General features: G+C 44.8%; 1 protein-coding gene across 2 annotated transcripts in view; it reads right to left on the reverse strand.

The window, feature by feature from the left end:
- Positions 1-26,917, reverse strand: part of LOC306781336 (pleckstrin homology domain-containing family A member 5-like) — a 64,176-nt gene extending 37,259 nt beyond the window's left edge. The window contains exons 1-3 of one of the 2 annotated variants that reach the window (XM_079274151.1): positions 26,811-26,917; positions 26,637-26,713; positions 25,456-25,513 (exon numbers count right to left, since the gene is read on the reverse strand). In XM_079274151.1, the coding sequence (XP_079130277.1) occupies positions 25,456-25,513; positions 26,637-26,713; positions 26,811-26,902 (227 nt within the window). In that variant the 5' untranslated portion in view covers positions 26,903-26,917. Of the gene's footprint in view, positions 1-898; positions 1,046-25,455; positions 25,514-26,636; positions 26,714-26,810 lie in introns of those variants that run through there. The other variant, XM_079274149.1, reaches the window with a different exon arrangement.
- Between the last annotated feature and the right edge of the window lie 418 nt (positions 26,918-27,335).

The raw sequence follows: 27,335 nt of genomic DNA on the forward strand, positions 1-27,335 counted from the left end.
CTGGTCTACGCGAGTTAGTAAAGAGAGGACATAGTCGAGGTCACTGCGGGAGAGTCGGAGGGCCACCCTATAATTATGGCTTAACTGACTGTGATTAACAGATCAAAGCTTTTGCAGAACACACAGAACCACACATCTGATGCAAAGTAATGGGAAACAAATGGAGATGGAAATAAACAGTCAGGACTGCTTCTAGTAAAGTGATGGGGTTTCCAATAACTGCATACAGTGTATTAAAACTGGCAGCACAGGTTCTCTTTCTATGATTGAGAATGGAATCGCATCAAAAACTAACTTCACTGAAATTCAGGACAAACCCAAACACAAGAGAAACTGAGAATAAAAAGTCAAAGTAGAGGTTTGCTTCCACTGTTGGGGGCTCAGCTTTAACTGACGAGCAGAATGTGAGCTTTTAAAACTATCAAAGATACAAACGTTTGCAATTTCCTTTTGGCATTGTATGGCCACATTAGAGTAGGAAAAAGGTGCCCGTTACACCAAATATGCACAATTTCATTTGGAATAGAAAAGCAGAAATATTATTTTAAAAATACCTGAAACTAATTAGATTAGATTCACAAAGATAATATAGCATTTATATGCTACTAGGTATTGTGAATGCTCTAACTAGACAACACAGAGGTGATCTGACATGCATCAGTGCATGCTGGTGCTGGTGTTTGGCATGTGAGGAACAAAACGCTGACTGGGAGCCTGGCACGAGCTGGTTAACTGCAGCACAGGAGCTCCATCCATCTGAGCGGCATTCTAACAGCATCAACCAGCACCGTCAGCACACTTCAACACCCCCATCGTTATCGCGCTAAGAGCAAATCCCGCATGTTAGTGTGATGTATGTCGCACACGTCGACTGCAGGTTTTTTTTTTTTTTACTTACAATGAAAAGCTTCCATAAATGCCGCGGTGAAGTCAAACGTGCAGAGAGGAGAAACATAAAAAAGTAATGGTTGAATCCAAATGTGAACGGCAGATGTACCGACGTGAGGAGTTTCTTGTTACTTTGAAGAAGAAGCGTGTGTGTGGTGAAGTCCGCTCAGTCCGCTGCTTGCTGCTGCTGCTGTGCTCACAGTGCGGGAGCCCTCGCGCTGACTGCTGCGCCGCGTGCGCCCCTATTAGAGACACCGTGAAACCCGAGAGGCGGTGATGTCACGGTCCGGATGTAAAGACGAGAAAGGTGGCCCCGCGGCGCTGTTATCATTCCCTCCCCGCGCAATCGCAGGCACAGACACGCGCACAGATCCTGCGCTGATGGTGTCCTGGAGACATGAATAATAATTTAATACCGTAATTTCCTCTACTGTAGCCGCGCAGGAATTTTCTTCTTCTTTACAGGCAATTTCCAAACTCCACCACACGTGGAAGAGATGCATGGAAAAGTCATCTTTAAAATGGGAAGAACTGAAGTGACACCATATCCCGGATTTAAATGTTGTTCCATTGTTTATTTGGGACTGTATCAAGGCGGGTCAAATGATAAAGCACATACATGAATTTGAGCTTCATTTCCTCGATGTTATTCCTGGCCTCGGGCCTACATGTGAATGTGGGTATAGCTGCACCTCCCTCAGCTCATTCTTTGGCAAGTCCCGACAAAGGGGCATGTTGCAAAATGAAAGGGCTCACCTTGAAAGTATTTTTTGAATCCTCCTGATAAAACGTTGTGGCCACAGTTCAAGGGATTGTAATACTGTAAAACGGCCTGGTTTTCAGTCGTAACTATTCATATTACTGGAGGTATATGCTATCATGGTCGAAGCTTGTTAGTTTCAACGGGACGAAGTGAGAGAAAAGAACTGAATATCAAGTAGGTTCAGCAGGGAGCCTGCAGCTATTGAAGACATGAAAGGCCGGACAATGACCTCGGCCCCAACCTAGAAGGAAAACAGCTCCTCCGCTCATCAACCTGCTGTGTGGTCAATGGGGCCGTCAATAGGCTGCTTTTCTCTCCATTTTACCTCAATTCAGTGAGACTTCAATGTCTCTTCAGAGTGCAGCGTCGCTCTCAAGAGGCAAAACTGAACACAAATACTACTTTATATGGGGCGTAAACAGTAAAGAGGCATTACGGATATTAACACCATAAGTAATACGTGATCTACATTGACCAGCTCGGTGACATAAATAATTCATTGTGCTTCCATTATAAAGCGGGGGGGGGGGAAGGAGGGGTGCACTAAAACATTCAGTCCTTCATCTATCCGTGTCCTCCAGGGAGGGCCTAATGCTGGAGCACAGAGATATGGCCACCACCTGGGGGCCCAGAATGGACACGAGAGAGAGAGAGAGAGAGAGAGAGAGAGTATCTGGAGGATACGTGAGATGATATTCATTCTATGGCGAATAAGGAGCTAGCTTGTGCTCAAACACCCGCAAAAAGGTGTCGGAGTGGAAAGTCAAAGCAAGCTGTTTAGCCATCTGTGTGTGTGCTGTGTCATTCTACTGTTCCTATTGTTTGAAAAAACAAGAGTTACGGACTAAAGTGCATCGGGTTTGATCCTCACAACACTGAGTTTCATCAAAGCATTTTGTTCTCACCGCTCACACCATCACAGGCACCAAGCCTCCCTGAATTACCCTTTCGGGGTGGGTTGAAAATCACAGACGCTGTCATTTAAAAGTGCTCACGGTGTTGTACATTTTGGTGCCTCGTGGCTAAAGAGCGTCTTGTGGGGGAGACCCAAAGCATTTGTGAAATCGGTCACCATTGACCCAGCAGATGGGAATTTGCTCCGACTACAAGTGCAGGCTGTGTGTTGTAATTTCCTTTTTTTTATAAATTAGGTAACTTGTCAAGCTCCGGCTTATTAGTGGGGGAAAATAAATAGCCCTTACACCAGCTCATGAGGCATTCAGTGGAAGTGGGAGAGCTGACTACTGTTCCAAGAATCTGTTTAAGGGGGGGGGATATGACCATACCAAGGTCAAACAAACTGCGTCTCAACTCAAAACTCGACTCCACTCCCGTTTGTGGCTACACACCATTAGACTTTATGACGGAGTAAGGACAACATGGTGGGCGGGCTCTGATGTGTGTGATGTTATCACAGCAGAGTGGTTTGGCTCCACCACTCCCGTCTGGCCTTCCTACGGCCTCGTAAAGTAACGATGCACGGTATGAAGGCGGGTACGGAGGCTACCGACAATAGCAACGCCTGTTCAACATAATGCAATCAGGTACAATAGCCCCGCAAACACACAGGACTACAGTACTACTTTCAGGCCACAGTTGGTTTTGATTTCAAGTTATTTTATGTTCCTTCTTGTACATAAAAAAGGTAGAAAATGAACTCCTATCCCAAATCAAAGTGTGACGAGCTGAGGTACGTACAGCATGCTGTGCTGATTAATGTACTGTTGTTTCTTAAAGCAGTAATACCTTGAATTGCATAATATCTTTGTGTGAACCCATGTGACAGATGAAGCGGACAAGTAAAAGTACATTTAAAAAAAAACAACCTTCTCCTGTACTGTACTTTGTACCAATTATCAATGGGCAACAGAGCATTTCTCTTCAGCTCTGGTTTGCACTAGAGAGGCTGCATCCAGTTCTCAGCCGACAGATGCCGAGGAGAAGCTTTCAGACTCATTAGCTGCCCACACAGAGTCACAGAGAGACGGGAAGTGTTCATCCACTCTCCGAGGATCCTCTCCTACCTGCCCACTCGCTCCCATCTCCGACTCTTCCTGCGTCCGCCTACACTCCCACGCTCTCTCCTTTGTCACCGGGGTTGCAGGTTATTTACCTGCTGTTTTTTTTTTGTGAACAGCTGCAGAGGTTGATGGCGAAGAAGACGGGGCCCGAAATCAGAGCGTTTCGCCAGCCACTCTACAGAGGCCTCCGATGCAGCTGAGCGATAGCGAGAGAACACTGCAGGCATAAATACTTCCCACTCTGGCGCGTCTTCAGGGAGCCAGTGAGAAGAGGGGCTGCAATAGCCACCCTCTTGGTGCATTGGTGTGTGAGTGTGTGGGGGGGGGGGGGGGGGGGTCTTCTGCTCCAGTAATTAGCTGTGTGTGTCAAATGGAGCTGAAAAAACAACAACAGGCTCCTGTGTGCCTGAGCGGTCACAAAAGACCAAGATCTATCCCTCCAGTGACATCAGGGAATTAGAAAAAGACTTTGTACGATGGATATTAACATCTGCTGATTAAGTCATGGGGACAGCATGCATGAAGATATAACCATTTGATTTGTGAAGTGAATTCTGGAAATGAAAACACTGGATAGCTCGAAAAGCATTCAAAGGACTTCTAACTAATTAGTGACAAGGCGACGGCGTTGCTCAAGGGAACACGGCAGCGATGAAGGATGCTCTCGAACATGGTGTCTGAAGAACTGAGCAGCAGAGACACTCCTCTGGAGGGGTTTCCATCTCTGCGGTGAGACGAGGTTGTTGGGAATTGAGAAACTCTCAGCACAAGACACGGTTTTATCGTCTGCGAGGCGAAAACATTTGCATCCGATATCGCACTGAAAGCATTTCTCTCAAAATAACTGCAGCCACTTTGTATCACTGTGTTGAATAAAAACAAAGGTCCGCCTGGATGACCGCTCTCATTCTTTAAATGTCCTTCACAGTGCACACAGTTTAAAGATAGTACAGACAGATAAGCAGGTGCTCGTCACACTTGTATCCATGACACTGGAGGGACATATGTAACGAAAGGAATCGCTGTTACGAGCAAACTGAAGAAAAGACTAATTAGGAAAAGATCAGAAGGAACGTGGCAATTTTTGCAGAGGCTAACAAAATGGACCAATCAATGAGGAAGTCAAACTCATCCCCCCCACCCCGGCTGCCAGGAAATTTAGGAGAGCTGAATCCTCTGGTGAATTACAACACCCCACTGAGCATAATCGCATGAGCAGGGCCAACAACCCCTCAGTGCTAATGACACATTGAGAATCGATGGGCTGTTTCGAGGATGTGTCTCTAGATATTCGAGTCGGGCCGTCCTGGGGTTAGACCGACATGTCGGAGTCACGACAGAAATGTGGGAGGAAAATTAGGCCACAGTGGGGGGTTTTTTTCGAGCACAATGACCCGAGTGGGCCACATCTCAGGGAGGTCATCAGAGAACAGACGGGGTCGGAGAGACTCGCTCCACCGCTCGGGCTGCTCCGTCAGCCTCGGCAGCACCGACGGTCACAAATTCCAAAAGTCAAAACACCAATAGCGATGCGCTCTAGCATGAGCCCTCTCGCCCAGCCCCCTTCACCACAACTCAGCCAGCTCATGACTGCTTGCTTGCTGAGAGGCTCGACTTTCTTTTTCCATTAAATTCAGTATCAGCAAAAAAAGGCCGCGGAGGCTCCCAACTCCAGTTGTCCCGAGAAACATTGATAGATGCTCTACATCTCGGGACAATAAAACCGACAGCACCGGCCCGCTGTGGTCATTGTTTTTTGTTATGAATAAGCAAAGCCTATCAATCTGTGGGGTGTTCAGCTTTGCACAATGATGAGCGAAGTAGCCTGTGATGTTCTGGGTGCTGTGGAAAAACTCAGAGAGGTTGTTGGAATCTGATCAAGTCATATAAATGGTGAGCTCTGGTGCTAGCAGAGAACGAAAGGAAAACGGCACTGCATATGAATGCAAGAGGGGGTGTTGTTGTTGTTGCATGCATTACATCACTATCACTGCAATTACACGGGGAAGTAGTTCTCTGCTCCCTATTACTGCTCCAAACCAGCACGAAGATGGTGTCCACACAGTCTTCCACGCATTGTCCTGCAGATATCATGACCTACGATGTAAATCTGAGTCAGCCATTCATTTGAATGGGTTAATGATGCACCGTGACACGAGTTGAAAAGTGCTCAGCTTCGACTGAGGGTATTCTTTATCCAGGCGACTGGACGGGTGTTTCAATCAGAGATGAGGATTTGTTTTTGACATTTAAGCGACTAATAACCAGGAGACAGACACAGAGAGAGCGAGAGAGAGAGAACTGAGACATTGTTCGGTGGTGTACGTGTAACTCTGTGGGTTTGATTCTATGAGCAGTGATGACAGGGGATTAACCTGTGGAAGCAGGAACTGGGTCAAACGTGTGTTGACATTCCTCAGACCAGCTCCGTAGATATGCATCTCCTTCATATGAAATGGGTGTACGAGATGACTTTAAGCTGTGAATGTCCTGAGGCAATGTGTGTCTGCATGTAATGACTCCATATCAGATCAGATTTCCATTCATCACAGCCAGGAAAACTATGAGCTGGCTCCAAAGGCCCCTTTTCTCTCACAACGATCTCCTTCATTGCGACAGAATTGAGTGAAAACGGTCTTGTCCCACATTTAAATCAACTGTTCATGGACAACAAAACCATCACCCCACTAAACAGACCTTTTCAATTATGTTGCTAACTTCCTGTCAGCTACGACATCAACAAACATTGCAACAGCAAATACAAACGGGGCCCGTTTGGAATGTTTATGCTCCACACAAAGGTTTATGACACCTACTTATTTGAAGACTAAGCTAATTGCCTGAATGCAAATGAATGGGAACAAAGAACTGAAATGGAAATGAAAGAATTTCTTTTGAATTAGTTAAGTCACAGCCGCAGAATTGCTTCAACGGGGGCAGCCATGCATGCTGGGATAAGATGAGAGTATTGTCAGAGATAGTGAAAGGTACTGCAGCAGCCACATGGCCACTGTAGAGGCCTGCGGGAGGGATGTATGTTATATGTATGTGTGTTGTAGCTGTAACTGTTGTTTTAGTACACGTTTATGTCTCCTACAGGCTGTTGCTTGAATACCAAGAGAAAAAAACAGTATCCTATAAAGATTAGTATAGTACACAATGTCTGTGGCTAGTATTTGCATTAAATGAGGTCACAGAGACTGTGACAGCTCCTCCTCCTGCTGTCTGTGTTTTAGCCACATGTGATGGGATGCTCTCTCACCATCATCACCTTTTCATCGTCATCTTCAGTTACTGAGACAAAGCTTTAGTCACTGAGGCAAAGCTTTCCATAGCTTTGTCTTAGTGACTAAAATATAGCTTAAACCATCTGATAATAAATCTGCTACTATGTAGAAAACCAATTCAATGTTTAAGTATGTCTTCAAGAAAAGTACCAAAGAGCTTATTGTTTTCTGTCCTTTGTGAAATGATGACGGGCCTCTTCTCACATTTTATAGACCAAAAGATGAATCTGCTAAATAATCCGCAGAAAACCAACAATGAAAAGGACAATAACTCCCTCTAGTCATAGATCATCGAGTCTGTGCTGTGACAGAGAAATGTGGTGGTTGGTAGTAGAACACGGTTTTGACCCACTGCGTAGCCTTCAGCAGTGCTGAGCATGCTCAGTAGGTCCTGCCAGAGGGCCGGGCTCCTGCTTTGTCCCACTTCTGATAAAACCAATAATGTCATGGAAAGTGTCTTTGCAGTGACTGTGTGTATGTGTGTTCGTGTGTCACTCTGACAAAGAGCGTGTGACAGAGAGGGAGGAGTGTGAGTGTGTGTGTGTGTGTGTGTGTGTGTGTGTGTGTGTGTGTGTCCTCAATATAGGAGAGAAAACTAATCCTGTCAACCGCAGCCTCAAACAAATAACACCACCCTTGGCGATGGGTGTTATCGATCAGTCTATCATCCAGAACTTTAACAGGAAAAGATATGGACGCACTGCAGCTGGAGAGAAAAAGAGCCACAACTGCCGCTGAAGGAAAAATAATGTACTTGACATGCATCGACAGAGAGAGCTATAAAGTGACACTGTATTGGAAAGCGATAAAGGATCTGTTGAGCTCCAGTTCCTCTGGTCCCCGGGCAAAGATAGCTGCTAGCGTGAGCACGGCCTCACTCAGACATCGGTCCAACTGATTACAGAGAAAGATGACCAACAGAAGTGGGTCAGCCACAAGAGTGACAGAACGAGATACCTCGAGAGACAGAGAGAGAGAGAAAGCGAGAGCCACAGGAAGTTCATGTAAATGTGAGTGTACGACTTCAGAAAGTTGTCTGAATCTAGAAGGAGGGAGAGTTGTTTGTTTACACTTAAAAGACTGTAATCATGCAGGGTGCTATTTACTGGGACATGAGTGTTGCGTGTTTCAGTCGTGCGAAGTAGAAGTGAAACTACAGGAAGCGACCTAATCCAGTCTAAACAGGCTACATTTTGGTTGTTACCTTTGCTGTGCACTTATACTCTGTTAGATGCATTATCTGTAAGATGGTGCTGCAAAAGATCAGCGATCGCTAAAACTTTACAGACACAAAAAACTTTTGAGCAGACACAACAACAAACACATCAGACGTCACGTCGAATGCTTGATCCTTGAAGAAATGGACCGGCCACAGCTTGAAAACTCCAGCCTGGCTGCTGTGTCGTCAGCGAGGCTAATCCAAGCTAACAGATGTGCACAGAGAAGCAGCGGTGGACTAGAATCATGCGTACCGAACCGTGAGCCTCGTACCGAACGGTTCAATACGAATACGCGTATCGTTACACCCCTACTTTCCATGTGTGTCAACAGGCTTCTAAGCAGGGAGAATAACCGACTCACGACTGTATTTGTAAGCACTTGAGTGGCCACTTTTTTTTAACCTATTGGCTATTTTTAGTGCACGGTGCAGATCAACTTGTGAGTACTGCTAATAAATAAAATAAGAGTACGGGGCCTAAGTGCATCCCAAACTCTGTCCCTCCACTGAGCTTCACCAAATCCTGATTTGACACTCTAATACAACACCCTGTTAACCCACATCTGGAATGGGGGCAATCAATGCCACTCCAGAACCATGGCTGGGCGTGAGCAGGGGGACAAAGTGAGGACGGCTTTCAGTGCTGGCCAGTCAGCTGAGTCAGTGACTCAATGGGAGTTTGACGTGTTCATGCATCTTTCCTCTTGTCATCTACCCTCATATTCCTCGTTCAGATCAACGTCTACTTCCGAGACAGGCTGAGTTGTTACATATTTGCTCTATGAAACTGAATCATCACAGGGAGCGGCCACGTGTGCGTTACTCTTACAGGGAGTGTCTCCTCTCAAGTCCCTCAAGCTGTGTTTGTAGATGCAGCTGCATTGCTCAAACCCTCTGAGAAAAAGAACAGCAAGCTCCTTCAGTCGGGGTTTGAATGCTGTTACTTTACAGCAGTCAGGGCCAGCTCATTCACGATAACTGTGACGGGACGATGTTGTTTCATACAAACAAGCTCAGAGAAAATCTGTTGTCAGTTTCTGGGCTGCAGAGCCCTCCTGAGTCCAGCCCCCTGACCAGCAGCTGCATGTGTGCAGTTATAAAGGAGTCACAAAGCAAGGCATCAACTTCCTGACAAACACATAGATTATAGGAAGGGGGGGGGGGGGTACTAGGAAAGACTGGAGAGAGTGGATTTAGTTGAGCAGTATGACAGTAGGGAGAAATGCATTCTACGGTAAACACCTCAAGGTGAAACGCACCCAGTCGTCGTCCTACTCTTGGCAGAGGCAAGGCTTTTTATTTTCTAAGTGAAACACGCACTTAAAGGCCACTTACCTGGAGGGATGATGCACCGAGCACACAGAGTGGGGGCGAGGAGAACAACGGAAACGCAGAATGTGCTCTAAGTAAGTGCACAAGTTCGCCACACACAGAAGTAATCGTTGTCTTTTCATGGAGCAAATCTGCTAACTATAATTACAATAGATGCTCGATGTTATGGCCGAGATACAACACTGCCCTCTAGAGGCTACACTCATTAGTTACACTAAATATCGACAGGACAGGAGACAATATGACAAACATAACAATACACCCACATGACTCCAGTAAGAATAAGTGACAGAACTGCAACAAAAATACTTCCGTACGGTTTCAGTTTACTAAAGGTGGGCGAAAATGATATCAAATCCTCTGATATGAAAACACTTAAATAATACGAATGCAATCTGTAATGATCAGATTTGGAATTAACTCTCCATTGAATCAAAGTAAAAACAATGCAACACACCCCTTCCTTCCAGTGTCATGTAAGAATGTAAAAAGTGGATTTACAACATGGTTATAATGCATTGAGTCCCTCTGCTGGCTAAGATCACTCACTACACTTCAGAATCACTAATGGCACACAGGCTGACATCTGGTCTCACATCTCAATGCTTCATTCTCACTTTGCAGCAGCACAGTCGGCTTCCCCTGCAGCTGGAAAAGGACACAAAGAGAAGCTCCTTTCTGGAGACGAGCAAAGGGAACGCATGGAGGCGTACACAATCAACCCCACATAACGGGAGGCCTCGGATGATCTCTGTACATCGATGCATATTCATCAAAGGAATCACAGAGAGATCTGTGAGCACAGCTGCTCGGTGCCAAGACTCGTCTGTGTTTGGGAGAGAAGGCTGACGGATGGACGGCCGCAAAGCCAAAGCAGACGAACCTTTCCCGTCACGCGCAAACATCCAATACCAGCGGCGTGTTTACTTTCAGCCCACACTAATCCGGACATTAAGTGAATTAATAAATGTTTCATGGCTTGTTTTTTTTAGCAAATATACAAATTACAGAACAGGGCATGCCTTGTGCAGATAGCGATCCTTTATGTGTTGTGATATTAAATAAGTATGTAAGAATCATACATACACACGGCTGTATCTTGAGATTTGAGGGCAAATGTGAACAGAGTCAAAAAAGTCAAACTGGTATTTGGGATGCTATTGTTGCATCAGACAAGAGCACACACTACAGGCAGCACGCAGTACTTTGGGGGTTCTGGCATGAACCTGAGAAAAAGGATAATTTTTCATATTTTACACAATCATACGTTCATGCATCTTTTAACTCCCACAGAGACACAGAGAATATTTAGATCGCAAGATAGACTAATGCTTAAAACTCAATCAGACAATGTCAGGAACTCAACCTTGATCACAGAATAGCCAATTACATTATGGAGAAAAATATTTCAGATCAAAGTGCCTTTCATCTCCCTGCTGCACACACAGACGTGCAGCTCGCTCAGCTGACGGCTCCGTGGAGGGAAATAAATCAGCATCGGGGCTCACAACTAACCTTTACAAGTGATGACCAGGCTGGCAAGCGGACGTCAGCTTTTGGTTGCCGAATGTGAAAATATGGTTGTCATTTGTAGTCACCTTACATTTTGAGTCATTAAGATACGATGCAGTTACACATAAAAGTGTCCATCAAGACACTGGTTGACTGATTCAGATCACGGATCCGTTGGCCCTTCAGCATTGAAGTCTTGGGTTGTGGGTTCCTTAAGTGACCCCAACATCAACCTGCAGTCTGTCTTAATGCTGCTTAGACAGCTGAATCCCTTTTCACACAGACGAAGAGACGTACAACTCATCGTCAAAATGTGGGCAGTACATATTTAAACTGTATTTATTTGAGGGTGCACATTTTGCTGTTATACGTTAAAAAGTGGTTGGCCACTGTTCAATCAGACTGACCTTCACACACAGCCCAGGCATTGTCAAAACATTTCTTTTCATCAGGACCTCCAAATAACATCAATTCCTTATTCGGTTTTCTATCCACTCTAGGAGCAGGTAGAGTGTCCCTGCTTCATTTTCATCCAGCAGGTTCCTCCAGCTGCTTATGAGGGATCCCCAGTCTATTCTACCATGTGGCCTCTCCACCTCTGTCTCCTTTCAGTCCTCTGTTCGCTGGTAACCCCCCAAAAGAAACGTGCCTGAATCGCCTCAAATAGCTCAATACAGAGTGAATCAGCAGCTCAACGTCAACGTACAGCAGCGTCACTGAACTCCTCACCCTGTCACGAAAAAGAGACGCTACTTTTAAATAAATCAAGATGTCTGAATTGCCACTGTGCGCTCTCTTTACCACACAGTCACACATAACAAGCACATCACTGCCTCCTCTGAGCAGAACCTGCAGCAGAACCTGCAGCATACGGTGCATCGATTCATGTGAGGAAAAACTCCCCCTTTCTCAGAGCAACAAGTCACGGTCCTTCTTGTTATGGCATGAAGCTCATCAGCAGTCGTCTGCCTGCTTTATAAAATAATGGGACACACCACCTTGCACGGAGAGAAGAAGAACGGTCTCGGATTGCAAGGTGTTTGATCTTATTCTAACTGCATCCCACACAGCTGGAAAAGCTCAATACATCAGTGGGAGGTAACAGTCACGTAACAAACTATCTGCAAACAACAGAGAGGGCTCTGAAGCTCTGATGTCGTTCTCCAGGCCTCAGCTGCGCCGTGATGTATTGTGCATCGACACCACAAATAAAGAGAGAGGACATGATGCCAAGGTGCCGGTGTGTGAAGACCAAACGGCTCGCAGCCTCCAGGGTTTCCATGCCAATCTTAAAGGAACAGTGTGCAGCATTTAGGGGGACCTACTGGCAAAGATGGAATATCCTACTAATAAGTTATTTAGTGTACAATCACCTAAAAACAAGAATCATTGCATTACCTACATACAGAGCAGGTCCTTTTCACAGAGTCCTCCGTGTTCCACCGCCATGTTTCTACAGTAGCCCAGAACGGACAAAACAATTGTTTGCCATTTGGGTTTTTCACATCGGCCACAGTAGTTCTTCTACACGCTTGGCATTATGGGAGAAGTTTCCATTGGTCGCATTGTGTAACCTCACCGCTAGATGCCACCAAATCCTACACACCGCACCTATAACTTAGCTCTTCTTACAACCATTTTCTTTTCTTTTTTACAAAAAAAAGACCACCTCCTGCCACATACCTAAGGGAAGCATGACATAGGCCTTTTACAGGATCAGCAGAGTTCCATGACTCGTGGGTAATCTGAATCACCTCCTGTGTAGATATATTTAGGGTAAAGGCGGCATCGGACCGTCCTGTAAGAGAGCGAGATGCTGCTGACGGAACATAAACCAACACAGCCTGATTGATTTACCCGTCTGTATAAACTGGACTGTATTAAAAACGAGCTGGTAATTGAGATCCACTTAAAAGGGGCGGTAGAAATTCAGTTGTTTGTAGAACCGCCCTTAGACATAAGACAACTATTTTACAAGCAAGTACCAAGCAAAGGCAGCTTGAAACACTTGTGTTCCTAACAAAACAAATCAGACAAAATAAAAACAGCCCTCCCAACACATTCACAGTCAGATGCGATGCCCTACCTTCTTAGGTCACGTTTGAAGAAAAGACGAAAATCTCGAGCGGCAAAGCCTAGGTAACACAAAAGCTTATGAATATCCTTTTAAAACGTCCACTGTGCTGGTGCAGAACAATAAGGAACCATAATGCACAAACACGTATATCCACATTAAAATGAACACAGCACTGTGACACTAGCTGTATTACTATGATGTTTGATCACCTTGAGCAATGCTGTATGATTCACCATCTCTGTGCACACGGCACCATTGATATGGGCGGTGGCTGTTAAAGATTACCCGAACACACAGGAAGTAATAGAGTAATGACCAATACTGCGTGTAACATGTCACTGATTTGAAACTGGTCTTTTCCAGAAGAACCCCACGCAGCATCATCATCGACACGGATTTGTGAGATGAAGTTCTCTTGTTGATTTATAATAAGGCCTCATGTCTGTTCCACTGTTGCCCCCACATGCTTTTTACAAAGTGTCTGTGTTTATAACGGATCTTATAGTCTGGCTACAGACGCGGACTCTCTTGTCCACCGTTAAAATCACGTCGATGGCTCCATGAAAGAAATTGGAAGCATCAGTATCAGTAGTTGCTGAACTCATCTGATGCCGACCTGTTCTCCAGAAGCAAACTTGTTTTAAACCGCTGACAACTGCTAGAAAACATGCAACAGAATGTTCAGCATCTTATCAAAATGTCGCTTTGGAGAAGCTTCAAGTTTTTGGCTTTCAATCTAAGAACCACATTTCTTCTGACAAAGTTGCTCATCTTTTTGTACCGTTGAGTCAACACGGAGAGTTTCCCGCCCCACCAAGCCTCCGACTGCCAGTCACCTACCGGTAGTGACCGTCTGTGCTCACTTCACAGCTGTATTGCTACAGTGTAGTGGGACTAACTTGAGTCCTTCCTTCTAGCTTCCTCTTATCAGGTTAATTAGCCACACCTATACACCAACATTATATCAAGACTAGAAAACTGAATCATCTACTATTTAAAGATGTTGCTGGGGACTTAAATATGTACAACATGTCCTGTCAGGCACCGTGCTTGCTAGGTTTCTAAACAAAATATGAAAAAAAACATGTTTTTGAGAACACTGCCACTTGGACTGTCGATAGGGTTAAAGCCAATTTTAAGTTTGGCAGTGAGCCAGCTTCGGCTGTGCTTTGGTTTTTTGGCAAAGAGCAAACTTCCTGTGTACACATTACACTGTCACACTGAATGACTAATGAGCCTCCCTCCTCCATAAATAAACAATGAAAACAAACAGATGTAACAGCTCGCAGAAGATCGCAGTCTACTTACGGCTCGTTACAAATCATTACACAGAAACTTCTTATAGATTTGGGGAAGGTTTCCGATTCTTTAAACAAACAGAAGCAACAGTAACAGAAGTCTGTAGCATCAAGGACCAGGGCCGGCATTCATCAAGCAGTTCAAAACGACACATTAGATCATCCACATCAGGTCTGACGCGGACTATAAATACTCAACAAGACTTGAGAGGTGTGTATGAAGCTTCCTAGACTCTCACTAAAGAGTAGAAGTCTTCTTTGTCCTGTGTTTTATTCTGAGCAACTACGCTGTGGATTCAAGACATTCAAACGATTGGCTGGCTGTTCGATCATTTGCAATGCATCCCTTGTGGGCGTACGGTGACCTATTAAAGCACAAGCAAAATAACTGATCAAAAGCATCCGACACCAAACATTTCTGAAGGGATCCCAAACTAAATATGATATCGAAATCAGTGTTCAAACAGAGACACAGAGACTACAAATGTATACCACAATATACTGTATACTGTACACAACTAGAGCTGTAACTGACAATTGTGTTCACAATCAATTCATCTGATTATTAATGTAAACATTTAGTCTAGAAAACATTAGAAAAGCCCAAGGTGATGTCATATAATGTCTTGTTTTGTCTGTAAAAAGCCTACAAATATTTAGTCAGAGCAAGAGAAGCAGCAAATGATCACATTCAACAACCTGGGACCATCAGAAGTACTAAAACAAGGATTTTTGCATTTCATGTGATGTGACAAAGTGTTTCTTATGCTGGTGCAAACAGTACAGTCAAATCCATCCCATGGCTCATCTCTGTGACATTTACGCCCTTCACACCATAACACCCGCCCACACACTCAATAAGGCCCAATCGTCAGTCCGGTGGGCAGGCAGCAATGAAGCGGTCACACGGCGTGGATGTCTCGAAACGCTCTCTGCTAAATCCTGCCGCCTTAAAGAAGCACAGACGTAGCGATCACAACATCACAGTCAGAGTCGAGGGTGTATTTACCTGAACCACCAGCAGAGGTGGACACGCAGTGCCCCCCCCCCTCTCATCCAGAGAGAGGAGGAATGCCGCCACACATTAGTTTGTGAAGAGCAGCACAGAGGTGGGAAGGCTGCATTTGTCCTTGAGCAAGCAGCGCTGGTATTTAAACCAGACTCTCTGACTTCCAGAGACGTTCTGCTGACAGCTGATTAGACTGATGGATCACGACGCGGTGCAACCATTACTACCGTTATGAAGCCCTATGTCAGCTCACTCCACTCTCTCTCATACACATACACACACACACACACACACACACACACACACACACACACACACACCCTCTAACTGAGACTGAAAACAGGCCGCTGCACAGAGCTGATATGCAGTATAAAGACGGACAGAGCACCTGCTCTTTAAAGGATTACCTACAGTAAGAGTTTTTAACCACCGAGGCAGAGGGATGCTGTGACGAGAAGGTCCCCGTGTCGAGGGGTAAACTGGAACACATGTCTGCAGACTGCAAAGTGCAGAAAGAGGTGGTGGTGGTAAATGGTTGTAAAAGGTGGGAATGTGTTGTGAAAGAGGAAAGAAACAATTCTAGGAATAAAGGTACGAAATGAATATAAAGAAATATTCTCGTGCTTCATCAAATGCTTCATCAAATCCACTTCAGCCTAAGCAAATGGATTCTGTCAAGGAGGGGAAGATGGGAAAATAGATTCCTGAAATGTTGCTTCTGCTATAGAACAAGAAAGCTACAGAGGATTCAGACGAACATCCGAGGTGAGAGATTTGTGGTAACGTACAGCAGTGACGTTCTCTTCAGCTGTCTGTGAATCACCTGACCTCAAACAGATGGGTAGAACTCCAGGAAGCAGAAAACAGGCGCCGGTTTAGATGAAGGGTTGCGCATTTAGCCGTTTGTTTGTGATCAGAGCATTATATTAGGGCTGGGCGATATGGCCTAAAAAAAAAATCTCCGATTTTTTTACAAAAAATCCGATTCACGATTTAAATCGATTTTTTCCCCCACAAATTTTTGCAGATGACAGAAGCTGTTGAAAACATTTTTTTATTTTATTTTGTGATGATTTTCCCTCGTAGGTTGATAAAAATAAAGTGCAAACAAAACCTGAACATTGTAGAAAGGTGCCTGTAGTATACAAAAAGTATTTGGTCACTCTTTTGTTTCCCTGAATCATTTAAATATAAAATTAAATTAAACATAACATTAAATGGCATTAAATAGTAGCCTTCCATTGTAAACAACTGTGCAAATGTAACTTTTTACACTAAGCTTTTCTAACTGAATACACTGATACAAACACAGCATGAAATAAAATGTATGTGACCCTTTAACATTCACATTTTCAAAAGTGCAACATCTGATCTAACATCAACATAACATATTTTGCACAGTAAATAAGTGCATGTAAACAAAATCAAGTGCATTCACAACATAACCAACAGTATTAAACAGTAGTGCATGTTTTTTCTAAATATTTTTTGCCAGGAAGACGGCATCGCTTGTGCTCCCGCGGTCCTGCTCCCTGCTCAGGGCGCAACGCTTCTCCCACTCGGCAGCATGCTTCTGTTTGAGGTGCTGCATTAAATTTGTTGTGCTGCTTGATTTTGTAGCAATAGCTTTTAGACAGACCTTACATCGTGGTGCTGTTTGTTCGGTGTCAGATGACATGAACCCGAACCATTTCCAGACCACCGAAGACACATTCTTCCCTCTCTTAAGAACGAGAGCTTCACTGCTGGCCGCCATTGTTTTCGTTTGTAAACAATGCGCGCGCACTCAACTACGGGAACCCAACGGGGGGGAGGAGTGGGGGCGATTTTCTCGATTTTCAATAAAACACATCGCCTTAAAGCACACATTCGAATTAATCGATTAAATCGATTTATCGCCCAGCCCTACATTATATATACGGTAAGGGTTATCAAAAGGACGGAGGGGAGTGATGAGCGCCTGTTTGGATGTGGATGAAGACAAATTCAGAAGCAGGACATTTGTAGCAATTTGTTTCAGGAAACGGTACGCTACAAAAAGCCCTCTGTGGACATTTTAACATGATGCTCCTAAAGATCACAGCTGTGGAACATTTGAGCAGAGTGGCGGCTTCCAAAAAGCTCCCTAATCATCACAGACCATCTGGAAAACAACTGGGCCGTGCACTGTCCACGAGACAGACAGGAGCACGAAAAAGACAGAGTGATTTGTCGCTGGGAGCTGTTCCATTTTAAGAGCTTCAGAGATACCCATCGCCGAGATCACAGAGCACACCGTGCAAACAATAAGTAGAGGAACTCCAATCGCAAATATGAGTCGCTTTCCACCTGGAGTTGCACCGATCAGCCATTGTTTTGCCTCTGCAGTATCTCGCCACGAGCACTGTAATGGTTGCAAGTTTTAACTTGAAGCAATGTTAAGAGTTCCTCAAACAAACAATCAGGCTGGTATTTATTACATCTGGCATCAGAGGAGAGCAGAGAACAGCCTCCCGGTGGCTTACGATCATATCTGCTGCAAAGAACTCTCTCACTCGTGCCTCTCCAACTTCTTATCCCTCTGTACTTTCCAACTCCATGGATGCAATATAAAAAGGTAAGCGGACTCGATGGAAGAGGATGCAGGACGAGACTTAAGCAAAGCAGCTCCCGAGGACATATTAAATAGTGAGAAGTCCATCGCATTCATTCTCACAAAATTGGAACACAGCTGGTCCGCCAAGTTCTCAGATGTAGACCTGATGATGTGTGGAATAGTAGCAGACCAGCAGCATGACCGCCCCCCCCCCCCCTCCCCTCCCCCCCATGAAGGCAGCTGTCCCCAGGTTCAACCCGGCGCGACACAAGCAAAGGGCGGCTCATTGCAGATTACTGCAGGGATTACTCAGATTCAACAGCATTAAATCAAAGACACCGCACGAGTAAGAAGCTTTAGGACCAAAGAATCGCAGACGGCTGCATGCTCCCCTACCGCACCCCAAAAGTCCAATCAATCTTATATATTGGGGCTAACATACAACCACGTGCACCTTTTCTCAAAATAAATATGACCAAAATAAGACTGGGACCGCTGCAGACAAAGAGTCTCTCAGCCGTGCCTTTAGTTTTTCAGAGAATCCTTCCCATAGGATGAAAAAGAGGAACAAGCGAACATTAGCACACACAATTTATAAACAAACAAATGCCTCACAAAACCGTCGGGTAGATAACCAAGAGTACGATGAACAACAGCCGGGGATAACTTGGTGTGATGTGGGTCTTCACAGAGTCTTAATCAGCACCCGGGGCAGTCGCTGACATCAGAGGATCCTCTCACACACAGCATCCATACATCAAAACACACGACACACACTGTTGGCAAGAGACCCCACAGAGAGTGAGACGCGTGAGAGCTGTCTGTCTCCACCGTCAGCACCCGGGCCTACGATACAGACAGTTACGGAGCCGGAGACGGGGCTGATGTACAGCAGATCCAGGTCTACTGGTTTCCCTCCTAAATCACATCACACACACACACACACACACACACACACACACACACACACACACACACACATAAGTGAGCTGCATGAGTGCCGAGCACTGACAGAGTTAGTGAGTCAGCAGCCACAGCCATCACAGCCTCCCCCTGCGAAGCGGGTGAGTAAACACTCTCAGAGCTCTGCAGTTTGAATGAAGCACCGTCCCTGGTGTGCCATTTGTTAAAGTCCTCCATATTGGGAACCGACACTTCCTTTCAAACATTCCGTCGCATATGGTCTTCGTGATTATGTCGAGCATCAGGATTATTTTATTGAATATTGAGGACACATTAGTCATCAGACTTCTTACATTAGAGAGTCCATTGCTCTCGATGAGAGAACACCTCAGAGTGCCATGTTTCCCTTATACTGTGATATTTTCTCACAATCGCTTTAAAACTGCCGCTCATCTGTTGAAGTTTGTTTGTGGATGTTTGCACGTTGTCTCGTTTGTGTGGATTTTATATGGGTCGCTCAAATTTCCTCCAACAGGCAACTAATTATTCCCACATAGGCGTGAACGAGGCCGTCTGTCTTTGTGTCGGCAGAGTGGTGAGCGGTCCGGCGCGCCGTAGATCCGGTTAAAACAAATGAAATGAACTGGCTCTTCTTGTTGCCTCCATCATAAATCTCTCGAAATACTTCCAAGGTGCTACCAGCCGGGGGGGGAGAAAAGCAGAGCCCGACACGTCTATGTGTGGAAGTGGGCGGTTTCGCTGCTGATTAAAGCAAATGCAAAAATAAAAAAGAACATTTGTGAGCGTTGCCCCAGCAGTCCTGCTCAGGATAAGGTTCATTAGGTTTGAGGTTAGTTTCAGCAGTGGCAGCTAACGAGTAACATCATATGAAGCTTAAACATGGTTCCTGCCTTAAGATTACTACATTGTAAAAATAGTCTACTTCTGCTTTAATAGACAATAACAAATATACAGTAACTAGTACAGTATAGTCCCTTTCTGCTTGTCCCAAAATGTCCATGCTGCTATGTGACGCTTATGCTGAACCATTCCACAAAATTAAATTATTATGGTTATAGTTTTGATGCATTTAGTATCTATTATAGAATTATAAATACCTTTTCTGTGAGACATCAAATGCACAAGATATTATGTCGATGGAGCCATTGTTGGACCTGGCAGAGTTTCAGAGAGAATATACAATGCACACCAGACAGCTGATCACAAGTGTTGTCCATGCTCATGGCGTAAAGTGATCCAAACACTTGGTCACCTCTCTCACACATTACTACTGTGACTGGATCTTCAGGGTTACATAATCGGGTCTGATAGAAGGCTTTGCGCACACATAGAAGCGTGGATTACTCCCTGGAGAGAAAGTCCGCCATCACTGTGTGTCTGACATGTTTGGAGGGTTATGTGACAGGAATGGACGGACTCCCACCGAGTGTGCCCTGAAAGATCGAGAGCTAAACTCGACGATCGCACTTTAGGTAGAACCAGAGATTAAGAAATCAGAATCGATGGGAGCTCATTCCTAAGATCGTCCCTCAGCGTCGGGGATTTTCACTCACTTTAGCTGATGTCACTCATGAAAATGAAAACAAATCCCCGATGCTTGAAGTCGCATCCATTCTTCAGATGTCTGATAAGATGCCTCATTTCACTGACGCCCTGAAGTGTCAGTCTCTGAACTGTTCGGGAACTGCAGAGATGAAACTTAGAAAGAGAAGAGGCAAGAACAGAATGCCGGTATGGACGAACGTGGTGGTGTTATACGGATCGCTGTTCATCCGTGATCCGGCACACATGTGAACCGTGGATTAATTACACACTTTAGTTTCACCACCACAGTGTGAAATAAAGGTTTACCGACATCGTTATCCGCCAATGTTCAATATATCAGGACATCATTTATGCTTTTCTAGTCGCAGATCTCTGATAATGTTACATTCAACGATTTGAATGAGAGTAGAAAACTATTCATTGAGTGTACTGAAAGTGTGTATTTTGAATGGTAGGGTATTTTGAACTATGCTGGGTGTGGAGGCAGTTTCCGTGTTCAAATTCATAACCAACAAGCGTATTCCACAAAATGATTCTTTGTGTGGGCCTTCAAAGGACAAAACGAGGCAACAGCAACACGGAGATCCACGAGAGAGATCTTTCTCATAATTTGCTAAATTTCAATTGACACGCTTTCCACTATTCTGAGTGATGAATTATGCAGCTTTGGAAGTGAACAGCCTCATGAAAGTGGTGGTTGCGGAGCAGACGAGTACAATATTCATGTTTTAAGTTGCACTTTATACTGATGAGCACTCGGAAGCGGCAAATTGCCCTCAAAGGACGCTGACAAAATGTTGCCAAATGAAACATTAATAACTTTGCACGAATAAAGCAAAACTTTTTGATCTCCAGCAGTGTGAGGAGGGTTAGCCATTTGAGCCTATACTGCTGTAATTATGACTCGCTCATTAATCTTTAAAACAAGATGTTAGCTGTCTGATTGTGTAACCTACAGTGCTTCACAAGTTCCCCTCCTTCAGACAGAATATCAAACAATGAGAGGGAACTGCCAGGAGATCTGCACCTGCATCAACGTAACTGCTGTAAACACCTCCTGCATCCACGGGGTAACAATTAGAATACATGTAGTAATTAGAGTGATCGCTCTCCGACCAAAATATCCAGCCGTCAAACTGATTTCACCCCGTTCAACCCCATTCGCCCTCCTGAAATCCCGTCGCAGGTCAACAACCCTCATTAGCAGACAGTGACAGACAACGCTGGTTTAATCCCCGTCCCCCGCCCCCGCCTTGTTCAAAATAAAGCTTGACTTCAAATGTGGAATTATGAGCAAGAGGGATAAAAATGGAAAAAAACAAATGTGCCAGATGGCACAGTCTCATCAAAAATGCCGTTTACGTCACAAACAAAAACAAACTGAACGCATACTGCACTCTGCGGGGCTGTAAAAAAAAAAAAAAAAAAAGAATTCTACAAGACCCAAGAGAGGCTTACAGAGAGAATGTCATGAAAACAACATGTCCAGTGGCTCGACTCTCCATGTAGTACGCCACACAGAGCCGACGCAGAAACAGCATGACAGACCCTCAAAAAGCGAAGCCACGACATCGCCATCACCCACTGGTGGCTGGCTGTTAGTTCAGGAAGCTGTTTGACAATAAGCGGAGTCTGCCCTATTTAATGTCGAGCATGTTCAATTCATCGTGGGAAGACCACATCGTGATTGCACCTTACATTTGATTAACTGTGCAGCCCTAGCTCAGCTGCAGATCTTTGCACTGAAGTGCAGTTCAATAAAAGATACCGTAAGTCTCCGAGCTCCCAGCTCTCGACACGAGGTACAAAGTAACCGGACAGGTTAACCTGAAGGAGAACGGGAGTGTGGAGGATTGTTTCGGCTCCGGGAGGACCAAAGCAGCACAATGGCTGGATGGAGTTCAGGGTTCTCTGATTTATCACCAAAGAGCAGGGCCGAAAGCCACTGCATTAAAAAGTTGTATTTGGACTAATGGGTTGGTGCTATTGACCCGTTACTCTCTCCTCAATGAGCCACAGCAGATGGGAAGATACAATGATTGTGTGTGTGTGTGTGTGTGTGTGTGTGTGTGTGTGTGTGTGTGTGTGTGTGTGTGTGTGTGTGTGTGTGTGTGTGTGTGAGTGTGTGTGTGTATGTGTGTGCAGTATGTATGTAATCGATATGTGTGCTCTTCATGCAAAGAACAAACAAGCACATTTGTAAAGCAAAGGGATGTTTGCCTGTGAATGAAATAAGCAGGCAAACAGTTTACACCTCCTCAGTATCTCACTGGCCAGTTGACACGTTCCCCAAACTGAAGAAGCCCTGTTGGCATTGGGCCACCGGCAAAACAAGCCAGCAACTCAGAAAGAGGCTCCTCCGTCTGAGGCGAGCAGTGATTCCATCAACATCTGCGCTGACCTTCACTCAAAACCCACGGTACCGAGAAATAATCACATCTCGTGATGCGTCCAGTCAACACTATCACACCAACAACCTGCACCTCCGATCCTCCCTCACACACACACCCAGTCTACGTCAGCACAATCTGCTCCTCGATGCTCACACTGCGTAACCCCGACGGTAACGGCCAAGACACGCAGCCAGCATGTGAACGGGCCAGATCCTTCCGCTCACAACAGACCCGAGTCACAGGAATGAATCAATGATGCAGTCCGTCTCTCATCAGACTGAAAAACCAACAAACAATGCAACAAAAAACTAAACTTGCAATACTCAACAACACTAAGCTGATGACGAAGTCATGTTGATGACTTGCTTAAGGCATAAGGCTCAGACTTTACCCAGCTGTCATCTGGGCGAATGGCTTTGGAGACTTTTCAGAGGCTTTTTATTGGCCGCCTCACAGAAACACTCAAAATGTCCCGAGTGCTGTCCAAGGCAGTTATCACATAAACTTGTCAACAAATCTCTTTGTCAAAACAGCAACGAAGTGCTGTGAGCGACGATAGCCGATAAGTCAACAAAGCACAGACAAGCTCAGATAACGACACATACAGAGAGAGGGACTTCATTCTCTACTCAGGTACGTTACTCCACTATATTTCTATGTGCTCCATGAAGCAACAAAGAAGAAACTCAAGACTGAGGCAGCCTCGGTCACATGTAGTACACAAAACCTGCATCAGCTGATATTCTACCCACAGGCAGTAGAGTATGTCGTAGGCCTACGAGGATTTTCTGTGGACCCACCACGAAAGGAACTACACTGAACAGTTTATATTCAGGCAATGTGAAATCAAGTTACACGTCACACTTTAGCTCGTTAGCTACTTCTATGCAGTGGTCGAAAAATGAATGACATCGGCACCACTATGAGTGACAGAGGGGGAATGTGGGGTTCACTGCGTTGTCACTATTACTATTATTCACCTGCGTCTTTGCAGGCACACAAATAAAAACCTGTTAACTGAGCAGCGGCGCATCCGCTATTACACGGTCGCTGTGAATGATCCGATTCAGTTCGTGGGATAATCAGTAAGCTTCCTATTGAGATGACTGAGGCAGATTATGAATGTAGTTATCACTAAATATGACATGAGATTAATGAGCTGGCGTGAGCTCAGCCAATGATGATCAGAACTGTCCATGTATCCCAGGACTAAAACAAAGATGTGGTTTCATCTGTAGCTATAAGGACACAACTGTTTGATTAAAGTGAAATGTCTAAAATGTAGCTAACGCGTTAAACTAATGGTTCTTCTCTTGCCAGATGCCGTCCGCACGCTTTGTCGGGGACAGCGTGATTAGTCTGTAACGTGTTCTGCGGAGGGCATCCCTGTGCCATTGGACTGAGCCAGACTCAAAGTGATCAACTAATGAATGCGGTCCGTTCTGCACTGAGAAGCTGTGACAAAATACCAGAATATAGATTTACTGCCAGTCGGACTGCATGGAAAACCGGCCACATGAAGCTCCTCAAACTCACGAGGAAGTCAAAGATGCTCCGCGAGGACGATGAGGCAGAATAGCCCGTATATTGCAATGCTTCGATCGCGCAGAAACATGTATCTTGACAGAATAAATTCATCTGCAACATATGATATATATATAGTAGCAAAATATTTCAAGTCCTACACTTGGATTTAAAACATTCTGAGCACAGATGATGAATCAGTGCTGACTGAATGACAGCGCTTGTGATCTCTTTTGATCAGTCGCATGCAGCAGGCAGCCATGGAGGAGGGAGAGGAAAACACGCGCTGTACTGGGATCAGAGACTCTGTGGCACAGCCAACTAATTCATGTAGAGGGGCAGAAACTGGACAAATCAAAGTGCTTCAGTGGACATAGTAATACTCATAATATGAAGTACTTTTCAGGGTAGTTAAAGACACATTCAATGTGTTGAAATTATCATAAACAACACACTACAAACACATAACACAACACAACGACATGGAGGATGTATTGCATTTCCTCCCGCCCACAAAGCACCAACAAACGAGAGTACTGGGGATATAACGTCAAGACAAAATCAATGGAGGGAGAATTCAAATAAGTCTTTTGAAATTCCTGTAACACTGTACCTCAGAATTTGTTCCCAGCATCTACTTGAAGTGTCATTTTTTTTAAAAATCGGAACAAAGCATATCAAGAAAACCAACGAGGGCAGCTGCTTTTGACAGATGAATAACCGTCTGAAGTAGAGAACACGTTATACTTTGGCTCAACTCTCCAAGTCGGCTCAGCTCTGAGCAGGGTAAGTCTGAATAAATACAAGAGAAGACGGCAGCCACACTTTGCCTGTGTCTTTCTAGTATTTGCACAATGTGCCTGTGTAATCATTAACTTCTGCGATAGGCTTCTGCGATACAGAAATAGGGAGTACAGGTTCCAAAAGTACAGCGGTGCAATCTTTACTTCCAACACACAGCGTGGTTTAAGGAGTAGCCCGGCTGTTGGACCAGTGATGAATAAATACATGTTTTTAATTGCCGCTTGCTGCGATCAAATGTTAGCAGGTTCTGGGGTGTGTGTGTCTTGTAAGGTTGTCGAACTCACTTGATAAAGCACCGTGCACCCTCGAAAGTGTATCCTTCTTCCCATCCAGTGGGGAGGTCTGTGAAAGACAAGAACACGTGAATACAAACAGATGTGTATTAAAGTGACTCCAGCTATGCACTCCCAGCTGCCAATTCACACGCTGATACGCAGCAACTGTGATTGGTTGATTTAAACTTGACACCATTTTGAAATCTGATTTATTGTTTATCATTTTTTTCAAGTAAGACTGACAAACATCTGCTGGTTCCGGCTTCTCACATGGGAGGATTTACTGTTTTTCTTTTATATAATTGTCAATGAAATATCTCGTGGTTTTGGACAAATTAAGGAATTTGTATCCTTCACTTAAGTTTTAGGGGGGCAACTAACTCTTGCTTTCACAATTGATTCATCTGTGAATTGTTTTCCCAATCAAGCAGTTAATCGTCTTTAAAATGGCAGATAATCACCTTTGCTATAGCAGTCAAAAATCCAAATATACTCAATTTACCATCCATCACACAAGACAAAGAAAAGCACAAAATCATCTGAATTGATAAACTGGAACTAAGACGTTTATATTTGAAAAATGACTGAAGCCATTAATCGATTATCAAAATATTTGCAGATTCATTTTCTGGCAATCAATTTAATGGATTAATCCACTAATTGTTTGAGCTCTAACAACTTTGGGCTATGGGGAAGTCAGTTGGGTCTTTCTCACTAGTTGTGACACATTTAGCCGATAGACTCAGATGATTAATCGAGGAAACGTTAGTTGCAGCAGCAGCCACTCAATTACATGAGTGGGAAAGCTCTGCAGAGACCTGAGAGGAGGCTGCTTCACAACGTCTCCAGTATCATACATTACGAAGAGATAGGCTTTATTATGATTGCTCATGACACGGAGATTTTTGAAGTGGTGGGGTACATTTAAAGCTGGCATAAACACACAAACATTAACACGAGCAGGGCAGAGGTGGGCACGAGCAGGGCTCACTTTACACGGCACCAGTGCCACAAAAAAAAAAAAAAACACTCGTGCATCTAGAAACACAGCATGATGTCAAGCTCGCGCTCTCTCTCTCTCTCAGTGTGGGAAGTATCGGTTTTTGGGGTATTTAGTCAACAACACATGACGGCGGACACGAGAGACGTGAAACACGTAGAAACTTGATATCCGCTAGCTGACAGCTCACCTGGAGTTGTTCTGTGCCCGGTTATTACCGCCTCGCCACTGACTGGATGCAGCCAGGTTGTACTCTTGGCTTCTTCGCTGTTGAGAGAGAGTGGGAGGAAATGCGTTCGTTATTACACGGATACTTTGTTCCGACGTAGGAAACCGGGAAGCTTAGGAATTACTTGATAGTTACTTAATGAAGAAGACGCGTCCATCCCGAGTAACGCCGTAACTCCAGGAAGAAGGGAGACAAGAAATCCACTCGGGTTGTAGATCCGCCGCCATGTCTGGCAATACTGTATGACAAGCGCGCGGCTCCGCTCGCGCAGTTCAGCGCGTACACGGAAACCTTGGCAACGGCGGATCTGGGAGGCGGGTAGTAAGCCCATGGGTTGGGCAGACAGGTGCGGTCACGTGCGGTGATTTAAATGACAGACATGTTCAATACGTACATGTGACAGACAGCAAAATGATTTTTTGTGGGCTATTGTTACAAGAATTCTATTTAAAATGTGTTTTTCTCTGCTGTTTGAATGTGTTATTTGTTGTCTTCTGTGTGGTTGTGGATTCATTCTTCTTTACCGGCTGTGTTAGTGTTACCCTTTGTGTGGTTTGTGGACGCACATTGTTCTTAACAAAGACACCTCTCACCAGTGTGAACAAACATGGGGGGCAGGGCCTGGCTAACCTGCCGGGGAGCCCCAGGCCAAAATTGATC

This window comes from Melanostigma gelatinosum (assembly GCF_949748355.1).
Source record: "Melanostigma gelatinosum genome assembly, chromosome: 1".
NCBI lineage: Eukaryota > Metazoa > Chordata > Actinopteri > Perciformes > Zoarcidae > Melanostigma > Melanostigma gelatinosum.